This window comes from Pelophylax lessonae (assembly GCF_965119305.1).
Source record: "Pelophylax lessonae genome assembly, chromosome: 7".
NCBI lineage: Eukaryota > Metazoa > Chordata > Amphibia > Anura > Ranidae > Pelophylax > Pelophylax lessonae.
In genome coordinates, this window is record NC_138774.1 from 111,540,403 (window position 1) to 111,561,641 (window position 21,239).

General features: G+C 44.5%; 1 protein-coding gene across 3 annotated transcripts in view; it reads right to left on the bottom strand.

The window, feature by feature from the left end:
• LRCH2 (leucine rich repeats and calponin homology domain containing 2) overlaps positions 1-21,239 on the bottom strand; it is a 281,372-nt gene that overhangs the window by 108,665 nt on the left and 151,468 nt on the right. For all 3 annotated transcript variants that reach the window (XM_082262513.1, XM_082262512.1, XM_082262511.1), the window contains 3 exons: positions 20,624-20,669; positions 14,237-14,347; positions 1,006-1,050 (listed from right to left, as the gene is read on the bottom strand). In XM_082262513.1, the coding sequence (XP_082118639.1) occupies positions 1,006-1,050; positions 14,237-14,347; positions 20,624-20,669 (202 nt within the window). The remainder of the gene's footprint in view (positions 1-1,005; positions 1,051-14,236; positions 14,348-20,623; positions 20,670-21,239) is intronic.

The window sequence follows — 21,239 nt, forward strand, 5'->3', positions numbered from 1 at the left end:
ATCCAAAGACTGTCCTGCCTGCCAGTTTTCCACTCCCGGAATGTAAACAGCCGAAAGCGCTGAACATTCACCTCGGCCCAAGACCGGATTTTGGCCACCTCTTTGGCCGCCTGGCACTCTTGGTGCCCCCTTGGTGATTGATGTATGCCACCGCTGTGGCGTTGTTTGTTTGAACACGAACCGGAATGTCTGAGGGACAGCCCCCTAGAAGTGTGTCTTAGTGTAAAGTTTTTTGCTAAATCTTTTCACTACCTAGCTTACTACTGCAGAGGGCGCCATTACTCAATGGTGAAGGCATACTAAACGGGCTGCGCCTGTCAGAGGACGTAAGAGAAAAATATGTTTGCAGTGCTTTGTTTTTGCACAGCTCACCCTCTGACCAGACGTACATCATCCCGCATAATGACTGAGGCCTAAAATGCCATATTGGAAGCCATGTGGGTGTGCCACCATTATTTCAGACACTGCATGGGCCGCACGAGTACCTAGGCCATAACACCTCAGGTCAGAGAAAAATATAGTTTGCCAAGAAACTGTTATAGGGGGGATCTGCACCAAATGCACCACAGCTGGGGGGATAGTTGCAGCCTCCCCAGTGGAAGAGAAACTTCAGTCTAAGAATACGTAATAAAAACAAAAAACAGGAGAATGTATAAAAATGTACCTTTTTCCTCCTACGTACCCTGTTTAGGCATAACAACCAGTGTAAAAAAAAAAAAAACAGCATGATAGTTAACTGGACACAGAGGTCACTGCAACTAGCAAGTTGGCCTGAAAGATTTGTGTAAAACAACAAACATCTAATGATCTAATGGTTCTTGCTCGTCCAGCATCCAGAGCAAACACATTGAACTGAGGCTCAGGGCTATGTTCTTTTTTAAAATGGTAGACGATGTGTTTCCTGTTTCCAGGTGGGAGGATCCGTCTCTCAATGCTGCCCTGAAAGATGACCTGAGAAAAATGTTTCCTCAGTAAACACGAAGGTTACTATCACAAATGTCTCACCTCATCGTTGTCATTTCCACCTGAGCACTTCCTAGAAGACTTGTACTGTAAATATAAACAGAATAAAAGGAATAAGGTGTTTGATGCTTCTGTAACCAATATTTTCAGGGGTTTTTTTTTCTGCAAAAAATTAAACATGTAAAATATAATTTGGCCCTTGAAAAAACACATTACTGTCAAGGAAAACTACAAATTTACACATTTTTCTATTCAAATTTATGCTCCTAAAAATCTTCAATCCTTAATAGCAACATGATAGCAGGAGATGACCTGTGTGCACTGCAGGGACTACTATAAACTGCACTTCTTTTTTATTGTTTGAGCTAGATGGACTCAAGTCTTTTTTTCGACCTATGTAATTATGTAACATCCAGCTGTGGACTCTCCCGTGTCACTTTTTTTCAAATCTGCACAACCATAAGTAACAGATATTTATGCTTTTAGGAAACAAGGTATCCTATTATAATAGGCCACAACTCCAGTTTTAATATGTCAGCCATCCTAAAAAAAAAAAAAAGAACTTTAGACTGGGTGTACCTATATGTAATTACATGATTCACTCATTTAATTGAGTTGTGTTAACATTGTAAGCCAGACAAGATTTTTCCGTGAGCCTCTCTGATCTTGGTTTTACTTTGCACAGAAGAACTCAAGCTTCCTCCCTAATGAAGCCCTGGAACCTATTGCATCCACAACAATCAGAGTGCCCATTTTGACCACTAAGTCTGACAGGTTTGATTCAAAATACTCCTGTACTAAAAGCAAAGCATAAAAGGATGATAAAGTGGCAGCAAAGGTCAAAAGCTCCACCCGAAACACCTAATGCATGCTTTATTAAATTGTTTGAGCCTCTCTTTTACAGCTTTGGGGAAAGTGGGGTGGATTTAGAGTCCTTGACTTGTAGGGTAGGATTGGAATTTTCTTACATAGCACCAAGAGAATTCAGGGGCTTACAGAGCATTCACCCATGTAAATCTTTATGACTTTTTTTCACCACATATGTAGGTTAAATTAAAGGTATTGGTAAACCCAACATTATAATAATTATAGCACTGTAGTGAAGTAAACATTTAGATATTTATATGCCAATTTCTCACTTGTGGTTAGAGACCTTTTGTGCAATCATTTTTTATTCAGCAACAGTTTATTATTTCATATCTAAATTTTACTAAAAACTTGCTAATCTTGGAGAGTACTAGATCAAGACACAGCCCTGTATTCCACAATACTGCTGACGTGTGTCTTTAAAATGCAATAATGTTGCATAATGCCTAACTTGTTTCAATTTAACCTTTGTGTAATGTCAAAAATGTAATTAAAACTATTTGAATTAAAATGCAATAATGATATACAGCAAACACAGACATACACTTGTAATGGTAAAAATGGCAGTTTTCAACTACATGAACTTCAGTGCCATCTTGAGGTAGATTATAGTTACAGTATATGTATTAACATTCTATCACATTACTTTTCAAACACATTTTAAACATAAACTCAATATATAAAAAATAGCAATGAACTATGGAAGCAGCCATTCTACTTCCAAATAATGTTGGGATCTTCATCTCCAACATTAAGGCCTCATGCACACTGGACGTTTTTACAGCTGCTGTTTTTGGTGTCAGACGTTTTCTGCTACAGCCAATAAACTCCCCAGCATGTTATCCTATCTGCCCATGCATAGATAGGCTGTTATCAGCAGTTTTTGGCAGGGGCAGATTCTGGCTGTAAAAAAAAAACAAAAAACAAACACTAGTGGGTTTTGAGTGGTGTTTTTCAGCTGTAAAAACGCTCTAATGTCAATATACGCCAAAAAACGCTGCCAACTGGCGTTTTTCTAACGTTTTATATTCCATTGCTTTTTTAAGCCTGGGTTCTGTTTCCAGGTGTCGTTCATAGAACATAGCCTGGGTTCACACTGGCGCATGATGAACACTGCATGTGATTTTCACCAAAAAAAAACACACCGCATTACTGTGCACATCACATGTGATGTCTGTGCGATGCGATTTGAGCCATATATTTTGTATGGCTCAAAATGCATCACATTTGCACCAAAATGCTGTAGGTCCCTTTTTTTTCTCCACACCTACACCCATGCAATGCGATTCTGGGAAGCTTACAGCATTTTGGAATCTTTTTCGAGGTATCGTTCATGGAACTTACAGCCCTGTTGACATTGTGCTGATTTGGCATGCGATTTGTCATATCAAATCGCATGTCAAATCGGAGCCTACTGCCAGCAACAGCATCAGTTCACACTGAGGGCCGGTTTGAAACCATTCAGCTGAACGTGCACAATTTCAAACTCGCATGTCAGTGCAACTTTGGGGAGCGATTTGACAGACATCTGTACGGGTTCATGCATAGATGTCTATTAAAATGGCCCTAAAGTTGTCAAAAGTAGTGCAGAAACTACTTCTGGCTCTATTTAAGTTTCTAAACACTACACCTATCCAAGTGCCGAATTAGCATTCCTTGCCTGTAGATAACTGCTAGCGACCTCCCCATCCATTGCCTCAAAGCTCCAGACGTTCTTGCTCCAGAGGCCAATGCACCTAGCCATCAAGCTCATTATCCAGATATTTAGACACCTGATTTACTTACCTTGGTGATTGCAGCAGTAATGACATGTCACTTGATATTACATTACACCATGGATTGTTTTTAATCCATGCACATGCAGGAGCTGGCTGTTAGAATATCCCACGGCAAGTGGTATGGTCAAAATCAAGTGTCGGTCCTCCAGAGGGGGAATACTTTTAAGCACCTATGATCTCCTTTGTGAGATCTTTTGATCTGGTAAGCAGCCTGTTTGCCCTAAGGAACACAATTGTGACACAGAAGCACTTTCATATAAACCTTCAGCACAGAGCACTTTTCTTGCTTGGATGGACTTTATTCAGATTGTTATTCGTTTATGAATTAATGATTTGTTAATTGTATTCACTTATGGAATTTTTTTTCATTTTATTGGGAATGTCAAACTTTATACATTAATTGCACTAAATATTGCTATTAACTTGATAGTGGATATATGATATTGAAAGGTATCAAGGTATCAAACATTATTATTTTAATTTTTGGTTCACATGTGACACTTTTAAGAGACAATGCATTATTGTTTTTATAGAATTTGTGGTGGTCCAGTATTTAGGGATGTATTTAGTGCAGCAGTCTTGCCTTAATTGTGGCCAAGCACCATACATTCTTTATTTAACTAAGTTTCAAAGCATCCATGCAATAATGGTGTAGATCCTCATGGGAGGTATAGGCACATGGTGCAAGTAGATAAGGGTATAAAACTGAATTTAAATGCAGCTAATGCCCCCCTTCTGGAAACAAAACTCTTGATTCCAGGGTGTTAAAACCCTGCAAGCTGCTAAAAAAAAATTGTATATATTCTCTCTCTCTCTCTCTCTATATATGCACATATAACACACACAGATCTCTATAATATATATATATACATATATATATATATATATATACACACACATATATAACAAACACACACACACACGATAAAGTATTTGTAGGCCAATGCTGCCACCTAGTGACATGAGTGGTAAATGCAGCTGAAATTTACAAGAAAACTGGATTTTTGTCTTACCGTAAAATTATTTTCTCACTGACAGACACAGCTTTATGTCTTCTAGAGACCATTGGGCTTTATGTTGCTTCGTTTAGGAGTAGGACTAGGCGGAAACCTTTTTGGTTACGCCCCTGAGGCAGTCCCAGAGGGTATACCATCACTTCCTGCTATAGGACTTGTAAGTATTACAGTTTGTAACAAGCAGTGTCAGAAGAATACATAACTCAACCCAAAAGAGGGGCGGGTGCTGTGCCCGTCAGTGAACCTCAGAGAAAAGGATTTTACGGTAAGACAAAAATCCAGTTTTCTCTTTCGTTTACTGACGGACACAGCTCCATGTCTTCTTAGACCCTTGGAATGTAAAGCAGTATCAACATGAAGGGTGGGGAAAAAAACAGCAATATATATAATTCCCAACAAGGGCTAACCATAGCCAACCAGGTAAAATTGGAGCTCAACCAGGAACAACTGGAGCCCACCACCAGGTAACCCCCCCCCCCCCCCCCCCCTTAAGAGGCGGGAGCCTCTGCAACTGCAGACAGCAAAGCTTTGCGGCCAAACGCAGCATCCGAAGATGCAAGTACATCTACCTTATAAAACTTTGTGAATGTATGTACAGATGACCACGGAGCCGCCTTGCACACCGCAAACCACTGACGCCTGATTACGGAAGTCCCAGGTGGCACTGAGCGCCCTCGTAGAATGCGCCTTGACAGGGAAAGGAGGAACCTGACCCTTGACCACTTCCATACAGGGCAGTTACACACCCTTCCTGCTCAGGCCAATTTTCTGCTTTTAGTGCTGTTGCATTTTGAATGACAATTGCGCGGTCATGCAACACTGAAAAAAAGACCGAAAAGTTTCAGAAAAAAACAAAAAGTTTTGTTTATGTTATAAAATTTTGTATATAAATACGTTTTTTCCTGCACTGATGAGGCCGCATTGGCAAGCACTGATGAGGAGGCACTGATGATGAAACACTAATATGCAGCACTGATAGGCAGCACTGATGGGCACTGATAGATGGCAATGATGGGTACTGGTGGGTGGCACTGATAGATTGCAATGATAGGCAGCACTGATGAGGAGGGCACTAAAAGGCTCCCTGAGCACCAATTGGCATCCCTGGTGTCCATGGGTGGGCAATCCCTGGTGGCTCTAGTGGCATCCCCCAAGGGTCCGCACTGGTAAACAATGCTCTGATTGCCAGCACAAATGCTAAAAATCTGGCCAACAAGATGGGAGAAATTGAGCTGCTAGTGTATGAGGAGGATTTTGATTTTGTAGGAATTTCAGAGACTGACTTTGATAGCTCTCATGATTGGCTGGCGACCATTCAGGGGTATATCGCAGAGATAGAGAAGTTAAAAGAGGTGGAGGGGTATGCCTGTATATCAATATCAAGAACAATGTGCAGGTAAATATGAGGGAAGCTATCACAAATGGATCTAAGAAAGAGGTAGAATCCCTACTGGTAGAACTTCAAAGGGAAGGTACTATGTGGAAAGTAATACTGGGTGTATGCAATAGGCCCCCTCACCAAAGGGTAAAGGGGGAGTCGGACCTCTTATCACAGCTTGAAATTTCAGCAGGGATGGAAAGTGTCATTAAAATTGGGAATTTTAATTATCCAGATATAGACTGGGCAGAAGGAACCGGGCATTCGGCTAAGGCCTGTGAGTTCCTAAATGCTTTGCAGGACAATTTCATGGGTTAGACGGTGAACGCACCGACAACAAACAATGCATTACTAGACCTACTGATTACTAACAATACAGACCTGATCACGAATATAGAAATACGGGGCAACTTAGGAAACAGTGACCATAGGTCAATAAGTTTCAGTATAAATCATAGAAATAGGAAACACAAGGGTAATACAAGGACACTGAATTTCAAAAGAGCCAACTTCCCTAAACTGCGCTCTTTGCTAGACAATATAAAATGGGATAGAACCCTAGGAACAAAGAACACGGAGGGGAAAAATGTGTGTGCTTCAAAGAACATACTAAATAAAGGGATTGCCCACTGCATTCCAAAGGGGAATAAGTTTAAAAGAGCCAAAATAAACCCTGGGTGGCTAAACTCCAACATAAAAACGCATATTAAAGCGGTTGTATACCCATCCAAACCAGTTTATTTAAAATGAATTAGTGGAGCCTATAGCCCTGTGGGCTCTGTCTTTATCGATGCCGGGGCTGCATCATTTTCTAATGTTGGCGTCAGCCCCGAGATCCCGCGACACTGGGCAGCAGCAGGATTGGCTCCTATTCACTGGACATAGTTTCCAAAGTAACCGGAAACGAAAACTAGGCTTGGCTTCGGGGAATGATGCGCATGCACAGGATTACGGACACAAAGAAAGAGTGAGAAAGAGTGAGGGCGGAAATACATTACTGTTGGGACGTGGAAGACAGAACTTATAATGGCGGCGGCTGCATACAAGCTGGAGCGTTCAGAAAAAGTTTATTGGTTGGAGCAAGTAAGAACGTTTTATTTGCATACTGTATGCGGCACAATGATTATAAAGAGTAACCTGAAGTTACATATTGCAGATTTAGAGTAAGGTTGTCTGAGTATACTACCGCTTTAAAACTAAAGAAAAGGCCTTCAAAAAAATACAAGGCTGAGGGGTCATTGGTTGCATTCCAACATTACAAAGAGTGCAATAAGAATAGGTCGGGAGTGGAAATTGGGGTCCCCCAAGGATCTGTCCTGGGACCAATCCTGTTTAATTTATTCATAAATGACCTAGAGGGTGGGATAACCAGCACAATCTCAGTATTAGCGGACAATACTAAACTAAGCAGGCCAATATCTTCCATACAGGGCATGGTAATCTTACAAGCTAACCTGAACAAAAAAATGGGGTGGGCAACTACATGGCAAATGAGGTTTAATGTTGAAAAATGTAAGGTAATGCACGTGTTATAAATACAATACACGTGGACCCCCCCACGTAAAAAGTGTAGGCACCCCTAAAAGTGGGCCGCCAGCGGCACACTCCCACTGCCCTCTGGCCCAGCCCAGCACCATTTTTGTACCCCCACCCAAAAAACACCCCATGCACCCCCAAAGAGGGACTAGGGGAGAGGCTGGGGGCAGGTGAGGATGCCCAATGCAAGAGAAACCCTGCTAGGGAGAGGAGGGGGGGGGGAACCATGTGGGGAGGAAGGACACAGGGGGGCCCGCAACCACCCCAGTAATTCCCAGGGAAAAGAGGGGGGAATAATACTCGCCACACCTTGGCATTAGGTGGGCACCACTCCCCGCAGTCCACCGCACCATCTTGGAATGGGGGCGCTGTGACCAGAGCTATGCTGTGATTCTGATCCGTAACCGTTGTCGTAACCAGGGCTATGTGATCTCGCAAGGTGTTTCACTCGCCGACAAGCCCCCCCGTCCATAGATTCGGCATGGATTCAATAAAAAAAAGGTTAGATTGCAGGAGTTAGAGCCGGTTCACACATATGCAATGACAGACATTGAGTGTGATTCGCAGCGCACTGCTCTGCAAATCACATGCGATGTCTGTACAATGAAAACTCAGCCATATAGATTGTATGGCTGAATTTGCATCGCATTCGGACCAAACTCGCACAGGACCCTTTTTTGAGTCCGCACCAGAATCAGATTGCATGGGTGTTCACACCTATGCAATCCAATTCATGTCCGCACTGCAATTTGCAAACTGATCTGCGGGTGTCGTTAACTTTGTATTGACACCCCCAGCGATTCGCATATGGAAGTGGGAACTGCCTGCGAGTTAAGTGCGATGCGGGAACCCGCAGAGGATTTGCAGGGTTTCCGCATGTGTGAACCGGGACTTACAGTGATGCTGCTGAATGATAATTATATCAGTCACAACAAATTAATTTACAGCATAACCGCCACAGTAGAAAAGGCAACCCGCTGCAGCCGTCACTGTGCATTAGAGTAAAAGGTAAATACATTATGGGAAAAAAAAAAAAGACAATAGGATTGAAAACTTAATAAAATAACAACAAAAAACTATCCAATTGTTATTCTCATAATAGAAATCATGGGCAGACGTGTTAACGTCATACATTTAAAAGACTTATAGCTGTAAAAAAGACTTAAGTAGGAAAATAAATTACTGAGGTATTGTCAAGTTAACCAATGCTACTAAATTTGGTCCTGGCTTTTAGACTAGTGGTTTCTTGTCAAAAAAGGGTTAAAATGAGTGTTGGCACCTATGTAATGCTTTTTCCAACAATTACACAGAAAAACTGGAGATTGCTTTTAAGGACTTCAAGACTGCTGTAAAGATTTGTTTAAAATAAAAAAAATTGGATTTTTTTTACTCACTGTAAAATCCATTTCTCAGCCGCATCGGTTGTCATTACAAGACAGTCGACCGTCGGCTATGGACGCCGGTACCGGGGTGATGCCTCTAGCTGCAGGCATCACTTCGTTACAAGCACTTTCCCGAAATAACGGCAATATCGGTAACCTCGGAATTCCGATCGGCCCCGATATATCGGGCCGATTCCGATATATCGGGGAAATTGCATATCGGCCCTCGATATATCGGCTTTGCCGATAATCGGTTGATCCCTAAATAGAGGTATCAAAACTCCTTAGAGGGGTGGGTTCCGTGTCCCTCCATTAACTCAGAGAAATGGATTTTACGCTGAGTAAAAAAATCCAATTTTCTCTTTCATTCATCGACAGACACGGTGCTCTATAAATCATAACTAGTGGGACATCCAAAAGCAGTGGCAAAAGGAAAATGAGGGGTGGGGAAAATAACCCAAGGCTAAACACAAGAGCCCTAACCAGGACACAGGAGCCTTAACCGGGTCACAGGAGACCCATCCAAAAAATAAAAATTGAAAGAAAAACACCCCTCAAGAGGAAACAACCCCTCTTAAAACAACAGCCTGCAAAACCTTGCAGCCAAGTATCTACTTTGTAGAATTTGGTAAACCAAAGTGACCAAGTGGCTGCCTTGCAAACTTGAGGTATTGACACTTGATGACAGAAGGCCCAAGAAGTACTCCGCACCCGAGTAGAATGCACCGTGACAGGGAAAGGAGGAACCTGACCTTTATTAGAATAGGCCCGAGTCACCATCTGTCTGATCCATCTGGAGATGTTAGCCCAAAGAAGCAGTCATTGTACATCCATAACCACAAAAAGCAAGTCTGACCTCTCAAAGGACTCTGTATCTACCAGATACACTTGAATCGCCCGAACCACATCCAAGGTATGCAAGCAAATTCCTTGGGATGAGCTGGCTTGGGACACAAGGAAGGCAACACAATGTCCCCATTCAAATGGAAGTCAGAGACAACCTTAGGTAGGAACGATGGACAGGGACGAAGAACCACCTTATCTCTACGGACTATTAAAAAAGGACTAGGACAGGATAAAGCTGCCAACTCCTGCACCCAGAAGGCTGAGGTAATAGCCACCAAGAATGTCTTTCTGGGACGATGTAGGCAAGGGAATCTCCAGAATAATCTCAAATGGAGGTTTCCGGAGAACCGAGAGCAATAAATTTAAATCCCATGGCGGCAAAAGAGACTGTACAGGTGGAGCCACATGTCAAATGCCCTGAATGAAGGTACGAACTAAAGAATGCATGGCTATGGGTTGCTGAAAGACACCTGGCCCTTGATGGTACTCAAGGCCAACTTCTGCTCAACGCCTCATGGAAGAAAGGGTTAGATCCGTGCCACAGAAAAGGAGCGAGGATGAACACTAATCAACTCACACCAAGAAATGTACGCTTTCCAAGTACGATGGTATATCTTGCTGGTAATCGACTTCCTCGCCTTCACCATAGTAGGATCACTGATTCAGACAAACCTCTATCCCTCAGTACCTGGCTTTCAATAGCTAAGCCATTAAAACCAGCGAGCGACTGTAAAGCAAGATGGTAGATCAGCCCTTTGGTCAACTGGCCTTCTCAGAGAAAAAGCCCCCAAGGGACATTTACAGCCATCAGGATAATTGAAAGATCCTTGCTCTTGATTTCTTGCAGTAACTGTGGAAGAAGCCTTAGCCGAGGATGATACTGGCCTTACCGTGGCCCTTGGATGCCTGCCAGCATCAGTTAGAGGACCCTGTGACCTCGTCACAAACTTTGGTATCCTCCTGTGGAGCCAAACCTGCTAAAGGAGCTACATGTAAGACTGTGCAAACAAAACTGTCTTGAAGGGGGATATCACCAGACTTAGAACCAAAACTTAGAATGCAAAATGGGAGAGAAAACTATCTGTGTGACAGCAGCCAGTGAATCACGTCCTGTGGTCCCTGAAGTTTGTGCAGAGGAAGGACCACCCTGGTCAGAAAAAGAATCAGGTTTAGGTAAATCAGTTCTCTAGACAGGGATAGGGGGGACCTTGGGTAGTTCAGACATCACCTGAACCTTTGCAGGAATTAAATCTGCATAAGTAGACTCAAGACCTAAAAAAAAAAAAAAAAAAAACCTGAAAAGGGCAAGCTTTATCCCCCTTTCTGGGTACCCCAGAAGAAATATTTTGCGGATCTCCTTGACGCTCCCCAAAGAAGTCCACAGGGCCGGAAACCAGAGAAGATGTCCCCCCACCCCAATAATGGGTAAGGGCAGACCTCCATGCTGAAGGAGTCTTGTCTGCTGGTCTGGGGATGCTAGCTCTAGGTTTACCAGACCAAGGTTGCTTGGAACTTCCCAGGGAAGATTTAAAAGATCTATTTCCCTTATTTTCCATCCCAGAAGCACAAAAGCATTGTCTAAGGGCTGAAAAGGAGGGCCCCCCACCTGCGGCGAGGCTCCTTCCCTTTCCTTGGCTGTGGCAGAAAGGTACTTTCCCTCCCGTGATACCCTTAAATTATGTCATCCAGGGTAGTCCCAAACAAGCGATCATCTTGAAAGGGAAGATCAATGAGAGCTTTCTTAGAGGCTTGGCCTGCGGACCAATTCTTAGGCCACAGCATGCGCCAAATCACCACCGCTGAAACAGAAAGTTTGGACAGCAGAGGAGCTGTCTCCAAAGCTGCATCACAAATAAACTGCAGCCCATGGACCAACTGGACCGCTAAATCAAAATAAGCAGCGGGGACCTGCTCAACCCTCAGGCACTGGCGCAAAAGCTTGGCCCATTTAGTTAGGGTCTGAGACACCAGGGTTGAGACAAAGACTGGCCACAATAACGAACGAGCCATAGTAAACATGCTGCGTGTGCCACAGCCTCCGCTTTCTTTTCAGCCAGGTCCTTAAAGGTCGGGGATTTCTCTACTGGGATCATGGTTGCTTTATTCAACCTGGAAACAGCAGGGTCAACCGCTGGTGGAATAGCCCACTTTTTTTAAAAGGGACTCCTCAAAAGCGTAATGTATAGCAAAACGTTTGGGGACCACAAAGGGTAATTTTGGTTGTTCCCATTCCTTAAATGAAAATCTGTCAAAAAAGGGCACATAAGGAAACACCATTGGAGTACGATGCGACTTTTGCTTACCAAATGACACAGCCACGTCTGTCGTGACTACAAGAGAAATGGCCGCACACCAAGCGATGGCTCACGATGAAAGGCTTTATTGAACAAGGATGCAAGGTATAGCAAAATGGATGGTAGACATGTTTCACACGACTCAGACTAGTGAGTCGTGTGAAACATGTCTACCATCTATTTTGCTGTACCTTGAATCCTTGTTCAATAAAGCCTTTCATCGTGAGCCATCTCTTGGTGTGCAGCCATTTTTCTTGTATCCTGTTTACGCTGGCGATCTGAGGTTCTGCACCCATGGCTGGCTAAGAAGTTCCAACTGCCTGAGCAATGTACATCTCTTTCTCCACTCTTTTCGTCCGTGGCTACATCAGAAGCATCCTCCATTTTTTAAGTCTCACGCACTGCAGTGATAAGTGCGACTACCAGCGCTTTTTTCATTCACTGCTGCGACCATGGAGGAATCATCCTCACTATCAGATGGATCAAGGGGTGTGATATTAAATCCCCCCTGGACAGGCCGCGTCCACTGCGGCATCAGAATCAAAAGGGACAGACTGAGCAGGAGAAGGTGGGGGACACCTCCTTCTGGGCCTTTGCCCACATGCCACTTCCACCCGGGACACTAAGGACTGTGGGACTGCTGTCAGTGCAACCATGGGAAGCTGGGGTTCAGAGGGACCTACCGCCTCCATGAGGGGGTCAGTGGCAGAGATGTAACCCTAAGGCTCCAAAAGGAAAGGAAGACCTTGCAGTACAAAAACGATATTTTGGCACCGCTAAAGGATCCCCTCAATGCTCAGGATACCTATCAGCTAAGAAAGAGATAACAGGTACCCCCAAAGACTCACCCTTCTGACCAGAGGAGCGCCGAGAATTCAAACCCAGCATCATCATGGATGCTATCCCTGTTTATATGTCCAGGGCACAGGAAGAGTAAACTAAGGAGGAGGAAGAGGAAGAGCTTTGGCATCCCCACCAGGCTTCAGTTGTCTCCAGCATCTCCCAGACTAAGGGAAAATGGCCCCTTGACATCATCCGGCTACACAAACATGGCCGCCAACCAGAGACCAGCCAGACTAAGAGAAAATGGCCCCCGTGACATGATCCGAGTACACAAACATGGCCGCTAACCGGAGACCAGTAAGACTAAGGGAAAATGGCCACCATCAGCTAAAAACACTGAAGCATGCTGTCAGGATCTTCTCTGCACCCTCTGCAAGGGAACCCCCCTAAAGGTAGGACACTGGCTTAGGGGGGACTCTGCTGTGCACTCTGCACTGTGACCCCCCTGCACTAAACCCACACTGCAAACAGCAGGGCATGCCCCTAGGGGGTCTCCTACACTGGGACCCCTCTATACTACCAGAGCGGGACACACACTATCCCAGGACCATAAAAGAGTGGGGCCTGCATTGCTCTGCTCTGGGACCCCTACCAGACTCTAGGTTCAGACAGGGGGGAATGGGAGTGGGGGAAGCCCAGCTCAGTGAGGGATTTAAAAATAGGAGGGAACCTGCAGGCAGGTCTGACTGCCACTGGAGGGTACAAGCATCCACTCCAAAGAAAACCACCAAAAGGGGAAAGGGGAGAGTGGGGGAATGTACTTACCCTTCCATGGTGCGGGTAAGGCTCCTGACAGAACTCCTCGCCACCGAGTAGGGGAGCTGTCAGCCAGGGGACAGCTGCGACTCAGACCCAAGCCCGGTCGTATGCAACCCTGTGAGACATTTAACTCGCAGGCCAGCCTCTGTCCGTGAGGCTATGTCGCGGCCGACCTAGCGCGTAGCTGTGGACTGGGCTGGGGGGACCACTGGATCTAGATTATCCGGCCGTTGACCAGCCCAGCAGTTAATTGTAGATATCCCGAGAGAACAAAACAAAAAGATGTAAGTAGGAAGAAAATTGCTAGGACCAGAGATCCCAGCCGGGAGCCTAGGTCCTTACTCCTGACTAGACAGATTAAAACTGATTACCTAGAGCAGAGACGGGGGTTATATACCAGCTGAGGACAGCCCATGGGCATTGCCAGGTGTTTTTTTTTCTGCCTAGTCCTACTCCTGGAGGAGGCAAAATAACCCAGTAGTTATGATTTATGGAGTAATATGTCCATCTATGAACGAAAGAGAACTTTAATGTAAGCAGCATGCAAAAAACACTGTATTATATATTAAAATACCTTGAAATATTCCTTTCTGGTCTGCTTAGACCTTCGCCTTTCCTCTGTCTGCCACGCTGCACTCTCTGCTACCACCCAGCCTCGTTCCTGACTTCTTTCCTTTTCTCCTCCCTGCAGAAATAGACAAGAATGGGATATCAATAAGAAACAGACTATGCAAACTAAATCTATTTAGCTCACATGTGGCTTCCCAAAATAAACAGTTTCTAGTCACAGAGGCTGTAATGGAGCGGAAGTACAAAAAAACAAAACAGATCAAAAGTGGAAACACTATGCATAGCAGCCAATCAGATTCCTTCCCTTTTATAAAGTATTAAATCTGAATATCTGATATGGGCAACTACTACTATGGGAAACTAGGTTTGCTCCAGATTTCATACACAAGCCCAAAATGTTTTGATATTTGTCCAATTATTAAAAGTAGAAAAAAAAAACAGACCAGTCACAACTAAAAAGCTAATTTGCTCCCAAGAAGTGTAAAATACAAATTTACATCTGCAGCTAAAAGTTAGGCACAGCACACAGATTTGTTAAACCCACAGAGTTAAACTTTGGTAACAAAAGGATTTAAAAGGCCCACTGAGTGACACCAGGCCAGCTTGCTCATGCAACTTAGAGGGTGTAGCCAATGTTCATATGCCCCTGAATCACACATTTAAATTTAAAACTCTGTGTTCATAATTTTGTATTTTTTTTAAAAATACAACAAAATCATTTAAACAACAGCTGGCAATAACAATAGTCATGTAAGGAAAGGTTAGACATGATGTAACCAAAATGTTATTTGCAGTCACAAGGTTAACAGAAACGGAAGCAAAGAAATGGGGCTTTTGACCACACCAACCATATTTTCAAATGTTCGTTTTTACCTTTTCCGAATATTGTCAGTACCCACAATAATTACAGTAATTAAAATACACTATGGGGTTTATTTATCCAAGACAAATCCCAGCAGCGCAGTAGCTGTAGATCTGCGGGGGACATGCAAGGAAGATAAAAAAAAAAATGGATTTTTGCCTTACCGTAAAATCCTTTTCTCCGAGGTTCACTGCCGGCACAGCTTCAAGTCTTTAAACCATTGGCTTTGTGCTGTCTCTCCTGAGGAGTAGGAATAAAGGCAGTCCAAGACGGTATACCATCACTTAATGCTGTAGGACTCCAGTTTGTACCAAGCAGTGTCAGAAGACCTATAACTCAACCCCAACAGAGGGGCGGGTGCTGTGTCCCGTCAGGGAACCTCATAGAAAAGGATTTTACGGTAAGACAAAAATCCAGTTTTCTCTTTCATTCACTGAAAGGCACAGCTTCAAGTCTTTAGACCATTGGGATGTCCCAAAGCAGTGTCAATATGAGTGGGAAAAAACACAGCAAACGCAGAATTCCCATCAAGGCTAAACATAGCCAACCAGGAAAAATTGGAGCTCACCACCAGGAAAAAAATACACCCTCAAGAAGCGGAAGCCTCTGCAACCGCAGCCTACAAACGTTTGCGGCCAAACGCCACATCCAAAGATGCAAGTACATCCACCTTATAAAACTTTGTGGATGTGCGTACAGATGACCACATAGTTGTCTTGCACACCTGAACCCCTGACACCTGATGACGGAAGGCCCAGGAAGCATTAAGCGCCCTCATAGAATGCGCTTTTACAGGGAAAGGAGGAACCTGACACTTAATGGAGTAGGCCTGCACCACTGTGTGCCTGATCCACTTGGAAATGTTTACAGCAGATGCGGCCTGCCCCTTACGAGGTCCATCCGTAAGAACAAACAAAAAATGTGATTTTCTCATAGGTTCAGTCACCGTCAGGTACACCTGAATCACCCTTACCACATCTAAGGAATGCAAGGCAATTTCCTTAGGATGTTTCGGCTTAGGACATAGGGACGGCAACACAATATCCTCATTTAAATGAAACCCCGAGACAACCCGAAACGCCTGACAGGGTCACAACACCACTTCGTCCCAATGAATTCCCAGGTAAGGTGACCAACAGGACAACGCGGCCAACTCCGACACCCGATGTGCGGAAGTGATAGCTACCAAGAAAGCCACTTTCTGCGACAGAGTGAGCGGAGGAATTTCTTGAATATTTTCAAAAGGAGGCTTTTGAAGCACCGACAGTACCAAATTGAGATCCCACGTAAGTACCAAGGATCGCACGGGAGGAGCCAGATGGCGAACTCCCTGCACAAAAGTGTGAACCAAAGATTTCGCCGCCAACGGCCTTTGAAAAAAAATCCTTGATGGTGCCAGGAGCCAAACCTTGGTCTACACCCAGTTGTAGAAACTCCAGCAGGCAAGACACAGAAAAGGAACAGGGAGAAACCCCCCGCGACTCACACCAAATAATGTACGCCTTCCAAACTCAATGATAAACCTTCCTGGAGGTAGGTTTCCTAGGTTTTAACAGCGTAGGAATCACCGACTCTGACAGTCCTCTGTCCTTCAGCACCTGGCTTTCATTAGCCAGGCCATTAAAGCCAGCAACTGTTAAGAAGGATGGAAGATTGGTTGGTCCCTGAGAGGAAGTTTCCAAGGGATGTCTGCTACCAGCCTTACTAGGCCTGCGTACCAAGACCGGCGAGGCCAGTCTGGTGACACCAGAATGACTGGAATTCCTTCTACCTCGATTCTGCGTAGCAGTCTTGACAGAAGTTGTATTGGAGGAAAGGTGTAAATCAGAGGATACTGGCCCCAAAGGGCCACCAAGGCGTCTGTGGCGTCGGCCCGAGACCTTGACACAGCTCTGCACCTTCTTGTTGAGACGGGAAGCCAGCAGGTCCACATCGGGGGTCCCCCACCGAAGACACAGTTGATGAAATACCTCCGGGTGAAGAGACCATTCTCCCGGATCCAACGTCTGCCGACTGAGATAGTCCGCTTACCAATTCTCTACTCCCGGGATGTGCACAGCAGAGAGGGTTGGAACATATTCTGCCCACCTCAAGATGCCGGCCACTTCCCGGGCCGCCAGGGCACTCTTTGTGCCCCCTTGATGATTGACATATGCCGCAGCCTTGTCTGATTTTATCTGCACAGGGCGTCCCTGCAGACGATCCGTCCATTGAGACAGACAAAGTCTGATCGCCCGAATTTCCAGGATGTTGATCGGCAACCTGGACTTGTCCCGAGTCCAGACACCTTAGGCCGAACACACACCCAAGACACTTTCCCATCCAGACAGACTGGCATCCGTGGTGATTACAGTCCAAAACAGAGGAAGCAAGGACTTTCCCAGATGCAGGGTCGGGGAGCAGAACCACCATAGGAGTGACTCCCTCGAACCCAACTCAACAGTATCAGATTGTCCAACAACAGCGGATCCTTGTTCCATTTGAGCAGAATCTCCCTTTGCAAAGGTCTGGTGTGGAACTACGCAAATGGAACCGCCTTGAAGGTGGAGACCATAAAATGCAAGCATGCAATGCATGCAAGTCCTGAGTGATAATCTCTTCCATGGAGGCACCAAGCAAGCAGTCACCTACAAAAGTAAGATTAGTCAGTACTTTTTTAGAAGCCTGGTCAGCCGACCAGTACTTCAACCAGATCATGCGGTGAAGGATCACCGCCATCACTGAAACCCTGCCGGCCAAGGGGGCAACATCCAGGGATGCATCACCAATATACAGTAACCCCTAGATCCACTGATCCGCAAGGTCAGAAGAATGACTCCCCCCCCCCCCCTCCAGATCCTGGTGCAAAATCTTAGCCCATTCCATAAAAGTCTGGGATACCAGGGTGATAGCAAACACCGTCTCATAATTGAACCAGCCACGGTGAAGCGGTATCGATCCAGAGCCTTAGCTCTTTTGTCCGCTGGGTCCTTAAAGGACGGAGAATCCTCCAGCAGCAAAAGTGTGGCCTTATTTGGCCTGGAAACCTGAAAATCTACCAACGGTGAAACCGTCAGTTTCTTCAGAAGAGACTCCTCAAAGGGATATCGCCTAGCAAAACGCTTAGGTATTCCAACATGCGTTTCAGGGAACCACACTGATTAGTGATAATCTCTTAAAAATAGGCAGGAAAGGGAAACACCTTAGTCACCTTGGAAGATTTGCGGGTGCCAAACTGCACCGGCGTCGTGGAGTCAGCTTCGGCAGTGAAACAATCATGGCCTCCACCAGCGCTTTTTCATGTGCGGCTGCAAAGGAGGAGGACTCATCCTCACTATTAGAGCACTCAGCATGCATGGAGGCAGACCCAGTGGGCTGACTCTCTTCCGCGGTGACCAAATCCGTCTCAGATTCTAAGGAAGCAGAGGATACAGGCGAAGGAGTGGGGGCGCTTTTTGCCAGGCCTCCTTTGTAGGGCAATATCTACTTTGGCTACTAGCAACTGCAGGGCTGCCGTCATGGCCGCCAGGGCAGACTAAGACCCAGAGGGTCCCGCAGCTTCCAGGAGTTGATCGGGTGGTGAAACGCGCTCCAGAGGCTCCATGACCATAAAGCGTTAATCGGAATTGCGCTTCCACATGGCTGGTAGAAATCAGCAGAGTTTCTGCTCATTTTAGCTCTTCCCCTCAGATCTACAGCGACTGCACTTCCAAGTGCATAGTGAATTTGCCTTTAGTAAATCAACCCCCATGTTCTGGATTGTGGTCCTTCATGGGCATTCTAATTGAACATGATGGAGCTTAGTCTACAACTCAGGGTGGCTAAATCCCTGCTGTACTTAAGAGAAAGACAATAAAACATGATAGTGTTTACGAATTCCTCTCTAAATTAGAAAAAGTGGGTGAATATATGGTTCTTCTCGCTTTATTTAATGGCTGTTTATGCACATATGTGTAGCTTAAAGTGGTTGTAAACCTCAAACATGGAAATTAACAAAACATTTCCCTTTATAGTGTGAACATGTCTCAATATTGAGCACAAAGTGATTTACTAAAGCTGGAGAGTGCAAAACCAGGCTCACTTCTGCATAGAAACCAATCAGCCTCCAGGTTTCATTGACAAAGCTTAATTGAACAATCTGAGGTTAAAAGCCAAATGGTTTCTATGCAGAAATAAGCCTGATTTTACACTCTCCAGCTTTAGTAAATAAGCCCAAGTGTCATTTCTGTCTGCTGATTTGGTCCTCTGCTATCAGCATCAAATCACTTCTGACACGTTTTCCTGACACCAAAAGAAAAAAGGAGGGACTTCCAGCTGATTGACTGCCTGTGTCCATTACCTCCAATCAGCTCTCTGAGCTCTCCTCACTAAGCTATGTAGAGTGTTACTTCAGCTCTCCACCCACAACTCTCAGACAAGCTTGGATATTCTGTACTTTGAGGGGAATACAGAGAAGAGAAGTCTGCAGATAAACAGATACAACTTAAGTAGGAGGATTTGTTTAATCTATGTATATCACCTGAGGCCAGTCATTTCACTGGGTATATGTAAGGTTTTCCAACCACTTAAAGCTATCCACTACAAGCGAATAGGCTTGTAGTGGGTAACAAAGTGTTACCAAACCCCCAACTGTAAAACATGCTTATTATACTCACTGTGGAACCTAAGGGGTTAATGAGCTGCATTGTTTAAAAAGGCTGCTTGATCCTGTCTTCTCTGATACTCCCCTTCCACTATCCCCAATCCATCTCCTGATAGTACAGAGCCTTCGGAGTCACTCTGCACATGCTCAGTTTGGTGTGTATTGCTAGTGTGTTTTTTTTTTTTTTTTCTTGAGAGGGCACATGCAATCTGCACAGGGCCAATCAGCACTGTCCAGACAGAGGGCCAGGGGTCTTGCAGCCTCACAGGACAGTCAGAGTAGAATGAAAACTCTATAAGCTTTAACCAGACACTGTATATATATATATAAGTCACAAGACTGCTATATACTGCTAATGAGAAAAGGTATTTAGCAGTTTATATTTACTGAAATAATTGCATTCCATGTTCGGTGTACTGTGAGAGGCAAGATATAGTGAATGCAGGGTCCTGGTTTTAGTAACACTTTAAGCTCACTTGTGCTGGCAGGTTCCCCAGTGTGGCTGGCTTGTAGCAATCACAAAAGGTATGGTCCTGGATAAATACATCCTTGTGGTAATACCGAAGCAGACAAAAGCATGTAGCTAGACTTCATTTGCTTTATTTCAATATTTTTAAGAAAGGGCTCTGTTCCTTTATTCCCTTTCCTGGTGAAGAGTCTGAGCCCATCTTGAAATGTGTAGAAATGAAGCTTCTGAAGTCTAGCTATAGGCTTTGTCTATGCTGTATTTAATGTATAAAATATTATCCAGGACACTACCTTTGTGATTGGTACAAACAAGCCACACTGGGGAACCTGCTAGCCTGAGTGAGCTTAAGCTAAACATTACAAGCCAAAGAACACAGTAATTCATCTGGAAAGCAAACATTCAGGGGAATGAAATGTGTTTATCAAGTACTGTTCCTTACCGGCCAGCTGCATGGTGATAATTGTGAGTGATCTCCAGACGGGCCACTAAAAAGAGCACACAATACATCACATCAGTACTACAAAAATTGTAAAACTAGCAATCCCTGCCTCCCAGTGTAAATTATATCGTAGATCTGACATTTGAGTATCCACAGAAGATAGAGAGAATAAAGTCCTCTTCATCACCTGTGCCCTCAGTACATTTAAAGTTGAACAATAGACGGGTAAAGATCTGAGCTACACCTTGACATGGTAAGAGTTTCCAAAATAACACACCAAAGGACTTGCAGATCACAATGTCTATTAGAAATGGGCTGCCTAGATTTGCATTTGCTAATCACCAATCTGAAACAGCAGTCAGAATGCAGTGCCAAGCTCTTTAATTGAAACACAACACAGGTATGCATTTTTACAGTTTTCAACTACTTTACAAAAAAAAAAAGCCAAAAGCAGGTAATGTGAAATCTCTAGTCTTCACCAGGGTCACCAGAACTGGTGTGCCCATTGGAAGATTTCTCATCTCTTCGTAATATGGTGGCAACTCAAGATTTGGGATTTTCTTTCACTTTCAGTGAGAATGGTCACAAGAGCAAACATAGAAGGTGAATCTCCCCT